This window comes from Dunckerocampus dactyliophorus, chromosome 2, assembly GCF_027744805.1.
Source record: "Dunckerocampus dactyliophorus isolate RoL2022-P2 chromosome 2, RoL_Ddac_1.1, whole genome shotgun sequence".
In the NCBI taxonomy this organism is placed as follows: domain Eukaryota; kingdom Metazoa; phylum Chordata; class Actinopteri; order Syngnathiformes; family Syngnathidae; genus Dunckerocampus; species Dunckerocampus dactyliophorus.
This window is the reverse complement of record NC_072820.1, coordinates 15,067,958-15,085,855: the sequence shown is the minus strand read 5'-3', so window position 1 is coordinate 15,085,855 and position 17,898 is coordinate 15,067,958. Positions and strand designations below refer to the sequence as shown.

The window sequence follows — 17,898 nt, the reverse complement described above, 5'->3', positions numbered from 1 at the left end:
CTATCTATCTATGTATCTATCTATCTATCTATCTATCTATCTATCTATCTATCTATCTATCTATCTATCTATCTATCTATCTATCTATCTATCTATCTATCTATCTATCTATCTATCTATCTATCGTCTAATATGTCTTATTTTCTCTTATTATATCTACTATATTGGGTAATACAAATGTAAAGGTGACAATAGGGGTGTTATTTCATGTGTAGAGGGCTCTAACCATGTTAACAAAAAATATTTAGAAGATTGTAAACAGGTTTTCTGCGCCTTAACTACAAAAATATTCAATTTATTAATATTGAATCCTCCCGCTTTATTCTATTATTTGCTATAAAATGACTATGTTTTTCATTCCAGCCCTGTAGCGCCATCTGCTGAATATAACTTATCACTGCACCAATTGGCTCTGCAGATACCAGTGGACCTAATGGCAAAATGTACAAATATATGCTTGCATCTGCACCATTTGTCAGATCCTTGCCAAAATTGATTGGCTTGTTGTTGCTCTGCAAAATGACGACTGAATCGTTTGTGCCGTTTTTGTGTAGGTTAGCTGCGGGGATTAATGCTTCATTTTGTACCGCACTTAAAGGTTATTTAGTCAAATGAGCTTTAAGGGCCTGCTGCTAAAAGAGACCACATTGTGATCAAACTTGGCACACCGGATGAACATTTTACCTCACTCTTGATGGATTTTGTCACTTTGGCGTGGCTTTAACACCTCCCCGTCCCTCCGGGAGATGGCACTATAAGCACAGGCTGATTGAAATCTAATGTTGACATCTGCCATCGTAGCACGTCATATAATTACAGCTGCTGCCATGGAGGAGGAGGAGGAGGAGGAGGAGGAAGAGCAGACACCTTGTCTCTGCATCTCAACAGCATCCGGCAGATTCCAGCACGGTGATGATGATGGTGATGATGGTGAAATGAGTGCCACTGATGATATTGCATGCAATATTTACTCATTCACATCATGTCTCTCGCTCGCGCTCGCGCTCTCTCTCTCTCACACACACGTGCACAATAGACCACATATTTGGTAACTGCAGCAAAACATCTCAATGGAAAGTCTTTCATATCAGAATCAGCTTTATTGGCCAAGTATGCTTGACATAAAAAAGGAATTTGACTCCGGTTTGATTGGATTTAGTTTGATGTATTATTTCTGTATGTAATGCAACATTGAAAGACATCACATATTCAGAATTCACTGTTCAACGTGTCTAAAAAGGAGCAGGAAGAAGCAGCGCGTCTTAAATCCAACCCCCTCTCCATAACACAACAGTCACTAATCCAGTCTCTGTCTGCGTCCACCCATATCACCAAAGGTTATATTAGCTCTTAGTGTACACATTACAAGAATGGGCACTTAGAACAGGATTTAAGTGTTGTTGTGGTTTTTTTTGGTCATCACTGACGTGTGTTCAAGTGTTCATCAGAGTGACGGCCTGGGGGAAGAAACTGTTTTATTACAACTTTTATTCGATCTTAATTGGCTGCTAGTAAAGTTAAATGTACCTTACATCCAAAATAAGGTCAAAACAGGCCGAGTAGTCTTTTTCTGTCCACAAGGTGGCGATATTACAACAGCGGGATATGTAGCGAGCCAAGAGCACTGATACAGTTTAAGGTTATGTAAGTCAGTAACTCTTCAGGTTTATCAGTGTTAAGTGATATTTCTATGATTAAAGTACAAAAATATTATGAAATACATTATAATTAGTATTAAATTATTAGCTAAATTGTGCATTTTTTTGTCATTTTAAAGATTTTAGTACGTTAAAATAAAGATAAAATATTTGCTTAGCTCATAAGGAGCACAATGCATGATACAGAAGTGGGATGCATGCATTTTTTCGTGCACAATTTAATACAAAAGCTTTATCACAAATTCAGTTTTTTGTAAGTGTCCTCATATAAACAAACGTGTTACACAAATAAAGTAATATACTATATACTCTACAATCACTAAAATAGCATCCCTTTATTATTTTTATCAAAATAAATCTTTTTCAATACATTTTTATTAGATATTCTGATGTTCTGAGTACAGTGATTTGGGCAATTGTGTCATAATATGTCCATATATATTGACAGTTACAAACGGCCCTATGAGGGCAGCCATAACTGCGACGAATGAAAACGAGTTTGACACCCCTGCCGTAGAATATTTACTGTATGTCATGAATAACCTTACATTAGTTGTTGTTTATTTGCAGTCGAAGGGTGTGTGCGCCTCTCGCGGCCATTAGGCGGTATGACACACCCTGCAGATAGCTGCTGTGAGTGTAATGGGAGGCGATCAAACAAGCGAGCATTCCTTCAACCCTTTTACGCTCCTCCTCTCTCTTCAGTGTGTTAAATTCTCCACTAAAGCTTGCATGACCACTTTGTGGAGTGTTGGTGTGTGGGAGGAAGACAACATGGCAGACCTCGTGCTCCAAACCGAGGGAGGAAGCGGCGGGATTGTGGTAATAAATGAAAGTAGATTGGAAGTCGTTTAGACTGTATTTCCCCCCATGCAAGTGCTTCGCGGTTGCGAGTCTCATGCTGCAAACTTTATGGCTCCGCAAGCACGTTAAGAAGTTTTACAACTTGCCAGGCGGGGATGCAACAATGGTTTTAAGTGTTTGTGTTGCTTTTAGATCGAGGATAACTGGCCTGGTTACAGTTTAGAACTCTTCAGCTACCCTGCACACTACGCGGGGGATCTAGAATGTGTCGTCGTTCCACATGGAGTCATCATGGACAGGTACATGAACACTTTTCGTCAACTTGGTCAATGGCTGCAAAACTATGCAGGAAGACAACTGCTTTACTACATTAATGCATACTATTTGTACTTTTTTTTGGAAAGTATGCAAACATCGACCACGAACATCTTTACTGAAGGTATACTGTAAATCAAGTCAGGGACATTCGACTGGCTGGCCCATGAGTACAGTTCAAAACCTGGACCTTAAAAACAGCAAAACACTTCTATCATACAGAAGATCTTTGACCAGGGTTTTTGCAATATTCAAATAATCCAAGATTTTTTGCAGTATAGAATAGGAGTGCTCTGCTTTTTTTAAGGGTAGTCTGTTTGCTCTCCCGGTTTGGTCTCATCATGATCAAAACTCATTATCATAAACCCACCACACCACGGTACCCTCCCTGTTCAGTGTCTCTGTTAAGCGCATCATCAAGACAGAGGACCCATCCTGACCCTCTCCGGGGCAAAAGGTACAAGCAGGCCACATTACTTGCTAGTTGCTGCACTGTTCTTTCAAATGGTTGCTCTGATCAGGAAGATTATCAACCCCGAAAAAGCCCCTCTTCCATCGGCCCGTACAGGTGAGAAAGTTTCAACACCGAATTGAAAATACCGCACCACATTCCACAAAAGTCCCTCACGCTAGGGTCCAAAGTACAGGTTTGGATTGGGCTATTTAACGTAAACAAATTTGTCATGACAAGCTATACCAGCCTCTGTTCATCCCAATTTTGTATTGCGTTTTTAACTCCTTTTTTCTAGTTATTGATAGTTTATTCTTAAGAATGTCAGCATTATTAATCCTTTATACCTGATTCCCTTACAAAAAACAATGTGAATCTAGGAAACTTCACCTGCACTGTCCAGTATCCAGGTGTTTATTTCACACTCACATTGGTTGAATTTTTGGCTAAAAAGTTCCCTAATTTATTTAAAGTTACTGAATCGTTTTGGATCGTATTGTTGTAAATGAACCAAAATCGTTCTTGAATCGTATCGGCAACCACGAATCGTGACAGGAATCGAATCGCTATTAAAACAAATCATTACAGCCCTAGTAGTTATGTACATTGTACATGTATATCAGGGGTGTTACAAGTCAAAATGGTGATTGTAATGGTTGAATTGATTTTGAACACGCAAACAAGTTACTTTGGAATACATCACATATCACAATTCACAGTTCCACATGTCCAAAAAGGAGTAGGAAGAAGCAAATCTTATTTAATCCTACCCCCACTCCGTTACACATCAGTTGCTAATACATTTGTTCCCTTCTTGTATTCAACATGTTCCCTTTACAAATTCTGAAACAACATAAGAAATTAAGGTAGTATGACAATGTATTATGATAGTTTGTAAATCAATATACAGTAAATAAATTACGTATATAACTCTCATAATAAATCCGTAATAGTAATAGATGAAAAAGTTCATATTTGACAGAAACATTGTTTGATGATGAGTCAGTACAGACAATTTCATCTAATGAATGAAGAATAAGTAGTCAGTGCAAGAGTTAGACATACAGTAGTATTGTATGTACACTGCTTCAGGATCCTTCTTCCTATTACTTACTATAAAAGATATAACATTTATATAAATCTACCTGGTAAATGTTGAAACTATACTAAATACTAATGATAAGTATTTCACATTCACAGTTTCAGAGTTTACAGGTAATCAAAGTAGTTGATATCATTCATTAATTCAGTAATTTACAGTTTAATTCATCCATCCATCCATTTTCTATACCGCCTTTCCTCTTTAGGGTCGCGGGGGCATGCTGGAGCCTATCCCAGCTGACTTCGAGCGACAGGCGGGGTACACCCTGGACTGGTCGCCAGCCAATCGCAGGGCACATATAGACAAACAACCATTCACACTCACATTCATACCTATGGACAATTTAGAGTCTCCAATTAACCTAACATGCATGTTTTTGGAATGTGGGAGGAAACCGGAGTACCCGGAGAAAACCCACGCACGCACGGGGAGAAGCAAACTCCACACAGAAATGCCCAAGGGAGAATCGAAACCAGGTCTTCCCGATCTCCAGACTGTTACTGTGTTGGCCAACATGCTAACCACTAGACCACCGTGCGGCCCAGTTTAATTCAGTATGACAATAACAATAATAACATAATTCCTCAATAGTTTTGTACATAAGCTGAATAGTATGTCAGTCAAAATAGCTACGCAGCGTTCATTAACATTACATAAACATTACAGATATACAAGAAATGAAAATAATGACAATGCAGCCGTAGTCAACGCAACATATTAGAAAGGTTTCCGCAATGGCCACTTTTTCCAATTAATTATGAAATAATAGTTTCACAAACAAAAGTGTAGGAAACACACATTACTATGGTGGAGTTCAAGACGCCAAACAGAGCCATCAAACAATTGACTTTTTTCTACATAACTAGCCGCTACAAGTGAACGGATGACTTTCGTTATAGATATAGGCATCTTACCGCTGAGCTAGCTATCCGTAATCAGTATGAGAGCTTACTGTCAGCTGACTGATGTCGTAGTACTTCAACAAAGTGACGTTTATGACGTGGGTGACACATGCGATGGACCCACACTACCTTCTCGATTGCAATCGACGTATTGGGATATACAGGTAGAGGATCTTTGACGATACTTTTAGCCGTGGTCCTTGAAAACAGTGAAGCGCTCCTGTCGTATATACTGTAAGCTCTTTGACCAGCATTTTTGCAATAGGTCCTTAAAAACAGCAGAGCCGCCTATTATAAAGAACAGGTGTGTCCAAACTTTTTCCACCTAAAAATCAGGACGCAGAGGCCGCTTGTAAATTTTATAAACCAACTCATGTAGATATGCGGAGATTATTTTTTGTATTTTATTTATATGATATTTTATAAGGGGAAAAATACAGCCGGCATCTCAGTAAATTGTAAATTAACTGTAATTGTAAATGTTTTTCTTGTAATATTATGACTTTATTCTGAGAATATTTTTGTAATCTTTATTATCGTAATAATATAATTTTTATATTCTAAGTTTTTCCCAACCGAAAAACTGCAACTTTGCTCTTTGTTCCTCATATTACAACTTTTCTCTTAATAGTATGACTTTCCTGTCTTAATGTTTCATCTTTATTTTTGGAAAATGATTGCTCTTTTTTCCATTTTTTTCTTTTAATTTTCTTCTTAGAGGTCACACTTTGGACACCCCTGATATAGAATATTTTGCACAATAAGCAATACAGGGAATAGATCGATGCTTTGTATTTTGAAATTGACAATCGCACCAGCATGTGAACCCCACGCTTTTTGTTTACCTAGAACGGAGCGTCTAGCTCGAGACATCATGGATGATCTGGGGGACCATGACATCGTGGTCCTGTGCGTGCTCAAAGGGGGCTACCAGTTCTGTGCAGACCTAGTGGACAAGATTAAGGTGCTGAGCTGCAGCTCGGACCGCACCATCCCCATGAGGGTCCACTTTATTCGTCTCAAAAGCTACCTGGTGAGATTTAATTTTTTTTGTTAACAGCGTATAATGTGTCATTTCATGTTGTCCCGTGATGGCCAAGTCGGAAGATGTATTTCATGGCAGAGTGCGACAGTAGTGTCTTTGTGTACTTCTCTTCGTATGGTTTTGTTAAATGAGCTATGACAACATTCCTCAGAATGACCAGTCGACAGAAGATCTTCACATACTTGGAGCCGAGGACCTGTCATTTTTACAGGGAAAGGTAATGCATTAATATTCTTATAGAGAAAATCTACTTAAAATGTACAAAATACCATGTATTAACAGCTGACTGCCTCAGGGGGGCAGCATTTCCTCTCATCTGCAGCCCCTCCGTCTCCAGCCAGAACTAATCGTTCATTGTTGCTCTTTAAAAGATAACATATTTGTCTTGATAATAAAAGTGACATAATATGATAGCTGTTTTTCGTCTCCCCTATGGCAAATTAAATAAATCCTTCTCTGCTGCTTCTCAGTGGAGGCAAAACAGTTAAAATTGGAGGGTATCACAGTAGCAGGGGACATGTTTGTTTTGCTAGAATCGCGTCACAATGCATACCGTATTGAATTGTGTGTGTGCGTGTGACTTATGAATCTTTTGTGCAAGGGTGAACACGTGAGACTTTAGGTAAGGAAAATTTGCACGTCAGTGCTCCCTCGTGTGGTCTTGAAAAGAGTTTAAAGTATCTACAGTAGTAGCATTGAAATATTTATTTATAGGCTAAATTAATTAAAAATGTCAAAAATAAATTACAAAAATATATACAATACATATACATATTTTACTGATTATTCATGGTAGTTGAAGCAGTTTTTAATAATAAAAATGTTATTTTTCATTGTAATTATTACATATAGCGGAACCTCGGTTAGCATACTTGGCGGATGGTATGTTTTTGGTTAAAGTAAACAACTGATGCCAAAATTTTGCCCTGGTCTGCATATGTTCTCTGGTTAGTGTACAATGCAGCGTGTGTCTTGTGTTGTTAAGACACTGGGTAAGTCCAGCTGTGTTCTTAATGTATTTTTTTTATCACAAAACATCTTTGTTAGCATCCTATTAGCTTGCCACTATGTGCAAACAGGAACTGGAAGTCAGCTCCGTTGCTCATATTTGATGACTCCAAAATGTTAACACAAAACATGTTCATATATATATAGTTTTACAATAAAAGCTTTAATATAAATGATGAATGATTGAAAGGAATAAATTAATTTAAGGCTACTTTAACTTCACTAAAGATGTGAGTGTTCCCAAGGACTTAATGTGGCAGTGAGGTCAACACGGACACCACCTTTGCGTTTTGTCATTTCTTGACTTCAATAGTGTTTCTCACCTTCTTTGTCAAATGTTGGCACTTGCAACTTTCTTTGGCTCCATTTTGGGTTATTGAGGTGAGAAACACTACTGAATTTAAGAAGTAACTTATGGCAAAACAGGAAGGTGTGTCCGTGTTGCTCTCGCACCACATTGTGTCTTTGGGAACAGTCACATCAGGAATCATGTTTTCCATGAAGGTAAAAGTAATCTTAAATGTTCGTTTATCCCTTTCATATATCATTTATGTGTATTTACAGTATATGCATTTTGAATTGTTTTATGCACATAAAACTATCATTGTAAAACTATAAAAATGTGATTTGTGTTGAGTTTTATAACATCCATAATGCTTTGAATGCTTGTTGCCATGGTGGCAACAATACAGTACAATACAATACGTGGCAAATTTGATGCCTTCCTAGCATCCAAAATGCGTTTATACCGTACTTGTAAAGGTGTTTCTTCATAGCAGTCTTCAGTGAAATGAACGCGAGGCGGTGGTCCATATCACATACAAAGAAATTAGCACTTGCTTCGTTCTCCTCACATCCATAGCTCTACTCGGGGCTGCTCACAGCATGTGTCCACTTATAAATATTATAAAGCACCTCGCCCGGCTGTGGCAGGTGGCTCGTCCCAGTGCATAATCTGGTTCTCCTGGCCTCCACAGCTCCACCCGGGGCTGCTCATAGCATGTGTCCGCTTACAACAATGCACTTTCCTCAGCGGGCATGGTGGGTGGCTGTCGTACTTGCTTTGTTCATTGTAGTCTAAACCTTTGTCTTTTGGAAAAGAAAAGAAACTTACGGTATCACTCGGACACTGTGAACAGCAAGCACCAACACAACGTTTTGGTGTGAGTACTATTTTGATGATAAATATACTAAACGGAGTCGGCTAAGATGAGAGCCGTCCCTCTGCCGACACTTCCGGAAACGCCTCCTTTCGAGACGGCTATTAGAAAAATTTCCAAACATCATTTTTACCAATTTAACATTCGCTTTCAAAAAAACGAACAACGTAGAACATAATTACAAACAACATAGACCATATTAAGCAAAGTTGAAAAACCACCTTAAACACAGCAGCGCGCTAATATAGAGGATCTTTGATTAGCATTTTTTAAGGAGGTACTTAAAAAGATGAGAGCGCTTCTGTTTTATAGAGACTCTTTGACCAGTGTCTTTGCAGTAGTCTTCATGTACAAAAAATGACTTTCTTCCTGCAGCTAAGTGGGTTGTTTCCATATCCCTGCAGGCGGTACAGTCTTTATTTGTCATTTTGAGCAATGACAGTCCCAAATCACAAAGACATCATTTTTACACGAACCGTGCATATATATATATGAACCTACTAGAAACTTCACAACTGTTGTGCACTAGTTTTAGTGTTCAGAATACACCCAAAATACATTGCTGTTAATTTGCCAGTGGGATTACGCAAAAAAAAAAAAAGGAAGCGGCAACACTCTTAACAGTAAGGGGTGGAGAAATGTGGAGGAAGATTAAATATAGATTAGTTTGAAAATATGTGCATATTGTTTTATTTTTAGAGGTGAGGTGTAGACTCCAGTCACATCATTGGTCTACAAGCACAGCAGCAATGTAACATGAATGGACAATAATTAACATGTTTTCTCCTCATTAGCATTTCAGTTTAGTCTCCGTGAGACATGTAAGAACACAACACCGAGCCATGTTGCATGTTTATCTGCTTAGTCTTGTATGTGCTTGCGTATATATACTGTATGTGTGTGTGTGTGTGTGTGTGTGTGTGCACTGACTGACTACAGCAGGAGTCAAAAGAGTATTCCAAGGTAATACACATCAGCTGATCCAAACACACACATACGCCCTATAGACAAGGCGTGGCCTAAATGCTTGGAACATTAAGTGGTGATGAGGGTGCAGGCTTGAGTCATAACCTGCATTGCTCTCTTTTGCATGTTTTGTATTTTCAGCGTGCTTATGAAATCCCCCAAACTCCTTCTTGTGACATACTGTAGGTCCTATGTTTAGTCTTCCTTTTTAAAACGCCACAGTGTTGTCCTGGAAGAAGTGAGACAAAGCATGTGGGAAGATGACATAATGTCGCTGAAATGACTGCTTGAGTTTTGCCGTGTCATGTGTGGAATTTAATAATATTCCAGTTCCAGACAGTTGCCCTCTTTAGAATTTGCTACAAATGTGGCTAACATAAAGCATGGCTACATGTTTGGGTGCATTTTTTGTTTAAAAAGTAGAGGAAACTCAAAACAGTTGGCCTTTTATGAGCTCTGACGTAGTCCTCACTAATCTGAAGTGGATTACAACTACCCATATAAATACTACTTGGGTTGATTAGACAGACATTTCAGTTATTTCACTGTAACAAACAGTCAAACATTTGGCTTGAGAAAGTGTCTCCAAACTTTTGACTGAAGTCTGGACTGTTGAGCGCACCTCAAAGCGTGTGAAAACAAGTAGCGGCTTATAGTTCGGAAATGATGGTCTATAGAAAACTGCTCGCCTTTGTTTTCCCATACTGGTTCACTCAATGCATTTATTAGTTCCTGTTCACAGTTCAATATGTGCATGATTGAGTACAATATTTGCAGTTGGTGATCCGTCTCTAACTAATTGTTTTCTTTCCCTGCTTGTCTCGACCCATCCTCATAAGAATGTACTGATTGTGGAGGTGAGTCAACCATGTTTTTCCTTCTCTATTTTTCCTACTGTGACCAAGTTCCAGGTCAAGACGAACCAGCTCAAAGTTTCCTCTTTTTAATTAGGTGCAGTGTATTTAGAGGAAAATGAGAATCCTAGATGTTCATTCACAACTACTGAAGTTATTTTTTTGGTCTTTTAGTCTGTATTGAGATTAGATTTTACAGACATCTTTCCTCCTCACCGCCATTAGGCCGAACTGTGGTAGACAGCTCTTATTTTTAGTAAAACTACAGCAACAGAGTGTTCTTTGTCCACCCAGAACACAACTGTCAATGGACAAAGAGCCAAAACAGAACTAGGTTCACTTTGGTTTTTGGTGCAAGCGTCCATATTGGCAAAGCAGTGCAATAAAATCCCTACACAAAAAGACAAAATAAAAACATAAATACCTCCACAAGGGGGGGTATTCTGCGAAGCGAGTTTAGTGGGTTAGCGAGGTATGTTGAGTTTAAAGCCGGGCTTGCCTGTTCCGCAAAGGCAGCTCTCTTTTAAAGCAGCTGTTTTAAAGCTCACCATGGTAACCTGGTCCCGACCAGGTTGTCTCCAATCTTTCAACATCAAATGGGCTATGAACGCGCCGCTGTTTCACTGTGTAACTCATTCGAAGATGATGTCACCATTGAGAATCTGGACGTGCGAGCCAGAACAATTTGCTCATTTTTTGCATCAGGAGTAAAATATAAAATGAAATATTAACTTGGCCAGTGTTTGCAGACGTACAGTATATGTCATAGCAGTCCTTGCATGAGTACTCAGCCCCTTTAGTCTTCTTGTGTCACAATATTTGCAGGAAGACTAAGTACTCTGTGGCATCAATCAGCTACAACAAAATTATTTCAAGAACAAGGAAAAAATTGTCACAAATTGAAGTTCGCCACAACACGTCAACACTGTGGTCACAATGAGATACATAATTTTAGAATTTATCCATCCATCCATCTATTTCCTAACCCGCTTATCCTCACTAAGGGTAAAATAATAAAATATGACAATATAGACATATTTCAAAGATGAAAACAGACAGTTGTTTTGTATTTTGTATTGTAAAATGTATTTCTTTTTTAGATGGGTAAGTGTTAATATGTCAAAGTTGTGCAATGTTGAGCGTTGATAAATGACAAGACTAGTAGGGTATACTTAGTATAATAATCAGTGTTTACATGCTCAGCATTATTTTGCCCACGGTGCTGCATTGGTGGCGATAGTGGTTCTTTTGGCAGTAACTAACTTGAACTTTTTTAACTCCTCATAATGCTTCATAATAATCACTCGCTCATCATGCTGGGATTGCTTCGTTTCTGCGCGGAAGTAGAATAATATGACGTCAAACGCCCCCTTTTATGTGAATGTGCACTGAGCACAAAGCCGAGAATCGGACTTGACAAACCACTGTTGTAGTACCTTTTAACTTCGTTTGGGGAACGTGGGTTTTGTTGAGCTGCATCTTGAGCACAAAGCCCGGGTTTGTTGAGCCACTTTCGCAGACTACCCCCCCCCAACAATAGTAGAGTAGTCAGCAGAATGAAAAAGCCCAACTTAATCAATTTACACTGAAAATGTAGCATAATTGGTAGGGGTGTCGCGAGACCTCGCCACGATGAGATTAAAACATGACGAGATTTCTCGTTTGGAGAAAAGGTGTCTCGCAAAAACAGGGCAGCCAGAAGCCAAACCTATGTCATCGCTACTATGAATCATAATACAGTATAATGTGCAAGGCATTATTGTAAGCGCACATTAAGTGCTTTAGGCACACCCTTGCAATCTAACCTAACTCGGTGTTCCCAGCATCAGCGTCAGTGAGTGACATGTGGCTGTGTTTCCCTCCAAGTTGAACAGCTGTCACCGTGTTTACTGGCCAAGCAGAAGCTGTAGTAATATTTGTATATTTGATCACAGTTACGGTACTTAAGATTAGTCAGATCAACCCACGTAGATGTTCGGACTTGTCTGCAACCTTAATCACAGAGTGGTTCTATTTATGCTCGTTATATTTGGCTGTGCATCAACTTTATCATAACCTTGTAAATAGAAGAGATTCGTGCTGACGATATAGCGAGATGTTCGCTATATTTAGCGAGAAAGGGGTGCGCATTAAAAGTGACATTCAGGAAGCGTTTTTTGCTTGAAGTATCTGCCATGCGGCACCTCCGATTGTACATACCGCCATGCGCTACCTTGCGCTGCTGGCTTGATGCCGGTGTAGAAGCTGCATAACCTCCTCCATCATGCAGCTCGACAGACCCAAGAAGGCAGAGTTTGGAAACTCGCCTTCCTGGCGAAACCAAGACACGCATGGGTGTTGATAATGTTGATACTAATAACTAATAAAAACACAAATATTTGTCTTTAAGTTTGAATTGCCTGTGAGAAAATACAGTACATGTCACAGACGCCTATTCTGCAACTTGACAGAGTGAAAGATGACATATTAAAGGAAATATTGCATTGCACTATTATTTTTTATTATTATCCTGTGCACATTTAATATAATAATAATATACATAATGATAATATATAATAATAATAATATATACAATAACAGGTTTATTTGGTCACAAAAATGTAGATAACAATGTTGTTTAGCGTCAATTTGTGGGACAATAATCATTTCCAAGCGCACCTGCATTGTTTTGTGAATCAGGTAAATAAAGTTTGTTTGTCCTGCCATATTTTCACTGTACTTTTCTTAAAATGAATGTTAAAATCTCATCTCGCCTCGTGTTTCGTGACACCCCTAATAATTGGGCATGAAAGGAAAGACCGTATTTTTGTGCAAATCCTGAATCAAGATATTTCATACAGACCAAATGCATTCATACCCATGCTAAATTTGGATTTAACGTCAATGTTCATTTGTTGAGAAGCTCTATTTTTGCTGAAAATTACACAAATGTGGCAAAACATGCTGACAAGTTGTATTAATGGTATTAATGAAAGATCTTCTTCATTTCTATATATTTAAAAAAAAGAAATAAATATATGTTCGGAGGAAAACAACACCTTTTTCACAATTCTTGGATCCTGGTAACTTCTAATACTAGAGAATTCTAATAAACTATACATTTGGAATATTGGATATGCACATTGAATTTCTCAATAGGCTTTATTGAGAAAGGGTATATATCGTTTTAGGCGTAGAACTTTTTGTCAAAATGTAAAAAAAAAAATATAGTGAAAAATCGATAATTTGTCTTGGTCACTTTTCTGGATTATTTCCAGCTAAAAGATACTCATTCAACAAATAAAACATCACTTCAACTCACAGTTTGGCATAGTAAAGAATAATTTTGGAGTATACATTTCTAAATATTTTTGTTTGTGAAGAACTACATTATAAATTGTATGGATACAGTTCAAACATTTGCATGGTAATGGTTATGTTTATTTGGAACATGCCTAACAACGCTTGCGCCATTCAACATGTCCGAAAAAGAGTTGAAAGAAGCAAAATTCATTGAATCGTACCCCTTCTCTATGGCTCAGCAATCACTGTTTACATGTACCAGATTACCCTTTTTGTAGGGGGGAAAAGGGCTATAATTGTCAAGTTAACAGCGTTTGTAGATAGTTTATTCAGTAGTGAAGAATAAATAAAGGTTGAGGATATAAGGTGTATAATTTGCTGCTGTCATTCTAGTTGTTTCAGTGGAACTGGCTAATTTACTTCAGTTACTCCATTCCCCAAGAGGTCAGTTGTGTTTTTGTTCAGAAGCCAGGAAGCCAGATTTGATTTTAAAGGCTCTTCCAGTTCTAATGGGTCACGTAATAGAAACACAGCTGACTAATTTCTCCCACTTCTTACACTGTGAAATGAATCAGCTCTTTGTGTGGAAATTCCATGTGGGTAATCTTGTGCTTTCTCAATCCTGCTTTCCTGTCTTGCCTGCCTGGGCGACTCAGGGCATTATTGGCACCGGTAAGACCCTGAAGGCTCTCCTGAAGCACGTTGAGGCCTTTAAGCCCAAAATGATCAAAGTTGCCGGGTGAGTTATGGCTGTGTGGAAAGCCTAAACAAAAATTTGTCCCGCTTTGTGAATCACTCCATGGCTACGTTCACACTGCAGGGTATGATGCCCAATTCGGATTTTTAGTTCAAATCTGATTTTTTATGTGGTCACTCACATTGCCAAAAAAATGTGACTTGTTAATGTGTAAAGTGTGCGGGAAGTGATGTGCATGTTCAAAAGCACAACATCACTTGCATTTCCGGAAGTAAAGATTGCTGCAGTGTCTGCACACTGTACTCTCCTCAACGCATTTGTGGAAATTTCAAGGATTTTGTGCAACGGGAGTCAATCATTTCTGAACCAAATGATTCTGCGTAGGAGATTAAGAAGAGGGCAAAAAAATTGGAATTCACCTGCAGTGTGAACGCAGCCAATATCGCGAGAATAAGGGTGCGTTTGCACTTGTCATGATTGGTTTGGTTAAAAGGAACTGTGGTGCATTTGTTCTGCTAGTATGGTTCGTTTGGTCAAGTGGGAACGCAATCATCCGAACCCTGATAAACAGGTGGATTGCTTGAGACAGGGGTGTCCAAAGTGCGGCCTGGGGGCCATTTGCTGTCTGCAGCTTGTTTTTTAAGGGCCCGCGGCATATTCTAAAAATACAATTCAATAATTAAGAAGGCTAAAAAAAAAAAAAAATCACAACGTAATGAGAAGGGACATAAGAGCTAACTAGTTAGCCTCTCCAATTTCGTTATTCTAAACCTAAGATAGTATTTCAAACGGAGTGGGGAAGAAGCACAAAGACCTGGGTTCGAATCTCTGTCGGGCATCTCTGTGTGGAGTTTGCATGTTCTCCCCGTGCGTGGGTTTTCTCCGGGTACTCCGGTTTCCTCCCACATTCCAAAAACATGCATGTTAGGTTAATTGGCGACTCTAAATTGTCCATAGGTATGAATGTGGGTGTGAATGTTTGTTTGTCTATATGTGCCCTACGATTGGCTGGTGAGCAGTCCAGGGTGTACCCCGCCTCTCGCCCAAAGCCAGCTGGGATAGGCTCCAGCATACCCACTACCCTAGTGAGGATAAGCGGCATAGAAAACGGCTGGATGGATGGAAAACTGCCACGCTAGAGCAACCTGGTACTCATAGAAATGTAATCCACACCCTCGTTGTTTATTCTTAAATGTGATTGGATGTTCTGTAATTCTGTGGGAAAATATGCGAAAAAGTGGAGTTGCAAGTCCATGATGATATTGCCAAGTCGATGCTGAAGTCATCAAAAATGTGACTCGACCACGTCTCGAGTCCATACCTCTGCTAGCTACTGTGTTTGAACAAAACAACATCTTTGTGTTATAGGTGACAAAGCAACTAGTTATTAGTATCATTTCTAATATTATGCCTTATTAATAATTAACTAATTAAATAATTAATTTTGTAGAATATGCAGAGGGCAATAAAAAAAGGAGCTGCGAGACAGAAATGGTCCCGAGTTGCACTTTGACACGCCTGGCATATGTTCTTTGTTGCGCAGCCTGAGGGCCCGTGACATAAATACCAGTGTGAATGCTAAGTGAACAAAGTAGTTATTTTTTAAATTTTTGGTTGGGTGTTTGCGTGTTCCTCAGATTGCTGGTGAAGAGGGTGCCTCACAACACTACACGTCTCCCTCACTGTATGTATCTGACCACTTGTATGTTAATGAGCCTCATTAACATTTAAAGCCTTTTGTTCAATCTTTTTTATGCGTGAGTCAATGACTGGTGAATGTACTCATGATTTATGTTCATCTTTTATTGCAGACATTGGCTTTGAGATACCCAATCGCTTCGTGGTTGGATACGCTTTGGACTATAATGAGTATTTCAGGGACCTTAATGTAAGTGAGAGGCTTTGTTTTGTTTTTGAACGCACTCGTTATCTTTTCTCTGAGCACTGTTTTGCTGTTTCCCTCCAGCATATCTGCGTGATCAGCGAAAGCGGCAAGAAGAAATATAAGATATGAGGGAAGGAGTCGTCATCTCACACATTTCAGCCCTCTTACAGCTGCTTTGGAGACAGTTGTTCTCTGACGTCAGTCACTGTTCAACATTCCATATGTGAATCTCCCAGCGCAGACACTGCCCTTTAACATGTTGTACAGCTGTGGTGGAATTCCTCATTCAGTGGAACCTCTAAGGTCGAATATCAAGGTTGGAAATAATATATGCCATAGGAAATAATGTGTTTATAGATAATCTGTTCCAGGGTCAGACTGTTGCCATAAATCCTTTATTAATTGTACAGGCAAATTTCAATGTAACATTTTATCACGTTGAACTGTCTTACACGTCTCATTTTTTTAACATTCTTACGTGCCACAAAAGTGTAAAAAGAAGTTAACGGCTGTCAAACGACGAGATACCTTGACTTTGTGGCATCCCCTGTGGGTTGCGGTCAAATTGCTTTGGAAGACATACATGTAATATACATGTCCTCGAAGTGTCATAATCATTAGACGCATGCTCAATGAAAAGACACGCAAAGACATTTTGATTGATGGCGGCCATGTTTTTCACACAGTCTTGCTCAAATTTTACAGACATTGGCCTGTCAGTCCCCTAAAGTTGTGTAGCAAATTTGATTCGGCTAAACACCTTAAAATGACGTTAGGTTGTTTTGTAGAGTGCATTGAGCTGTGTAAGAAATTTTAAGTAAGTACAATTTATGAGGGTCAAACTTTGGGGTTTAATAACAAACAGCGCTACCAGAAAGATACACAGGACACACAGTAAGAGGGCATGTTTTGACAAATTTTCACCATTTTGCTTGCAGCGGGTTATGAGACTAAGTTTAGAAGGGGTTTACTCATTTTTTCACTGTAACGTATTTGGCCAAAGAAAAGCAAGATGCACCCATTGCATTGAATTTCCCCGCTGTGGGATAAATAAAGTACAAATACAAATACAAATACATTGTTAGTGCTTTGATGCTAATTGAATGAGCTATGTTGAGGTATTGAAACATCATGGCATATGAACGAGATTTGAAGAACTTTAGAGGTTCCACTGCATTATACAAAACTTGCATGGGAAGTGCGGGAATTCTGTTGCTTTTTGACTGATATTGTTTTACCATATGCAGTGCAAGTGACTGGTTGACATAACCTGCATGAATGGAAATGAATCCTCCCTAAATATGAAAGTGAGTCACATGTTTGTAAGTAGGAAAAAGGTAGCACTCTGTCATAAAATGACTAATATGACATTATTATTACCAGCTATTAAATGTTTCACTTAGTTCTTGGGAGGACGGTGTAGCTTTTTCAATACAGACGGACCTCTTTTTAGTGTTCATTTTGCATTAAAGTCATTAATTGGATCAAGAGTAAACTTACTTGAGCAATTTTGTGTTGTAATTGTGCCTCACAACACTCCAGATGTTGCTGGTAGAAATGTATTTTCTTCTTGTATGTATTCAAATGTGGCGCCTTCCTAGAAAAAGTTTCTCATCTTTTCTCTATAGAACTTTAATAGTCACCCTTTATTATTTTCAATTTTAATGTAAAGGAAGTTAGGTCATCTTACCTGGCGTGAAAAACAAAAATAGGTGCCCCACAAATGATCTTAAAAGCTCAAAAGAGTCATTTTTGTTGAACTGTTGAGG

At 38.8% G+C, this 17,898-nt stretch overlaps 1 protein-coding gene across 1 annotated transcript; it reads left to right on the top strand.

The window, feature by feature from the left end:
* Nucleotides 1–2,278: 2,278 nt before the first annotated feature.
* On the top strand, nt 2,279–17,613 carry LOC129177477 (hypoxanthine-guanine phosphoribosyltransferase-like). The gene is made up of 9 exons (XM_054768669.1): nt 2,279–2,480; nt 2,655–2,761; nt 6,082–6,265; nt 6,429–6,494; nt 10,251–10,268; nt 14,204–14,286; nt 15,882–15,928; nt 16,056–16,132; nt 16,211–17,613. The coding sequence occupies exons 1-9, from the start codon at nt 2,301–2,303 to the stop codon at nt 16,256–16,258; spliced, it is 810 nt and encodes a 269-aa protein (XP_054624644.1). The 5' UTR covers nt 2,279–2,300; the 3' UTR covers nt 16,259–17,613.
* Nucleotides 17,614–17,898: the final 285 nt, after the last annotated feature.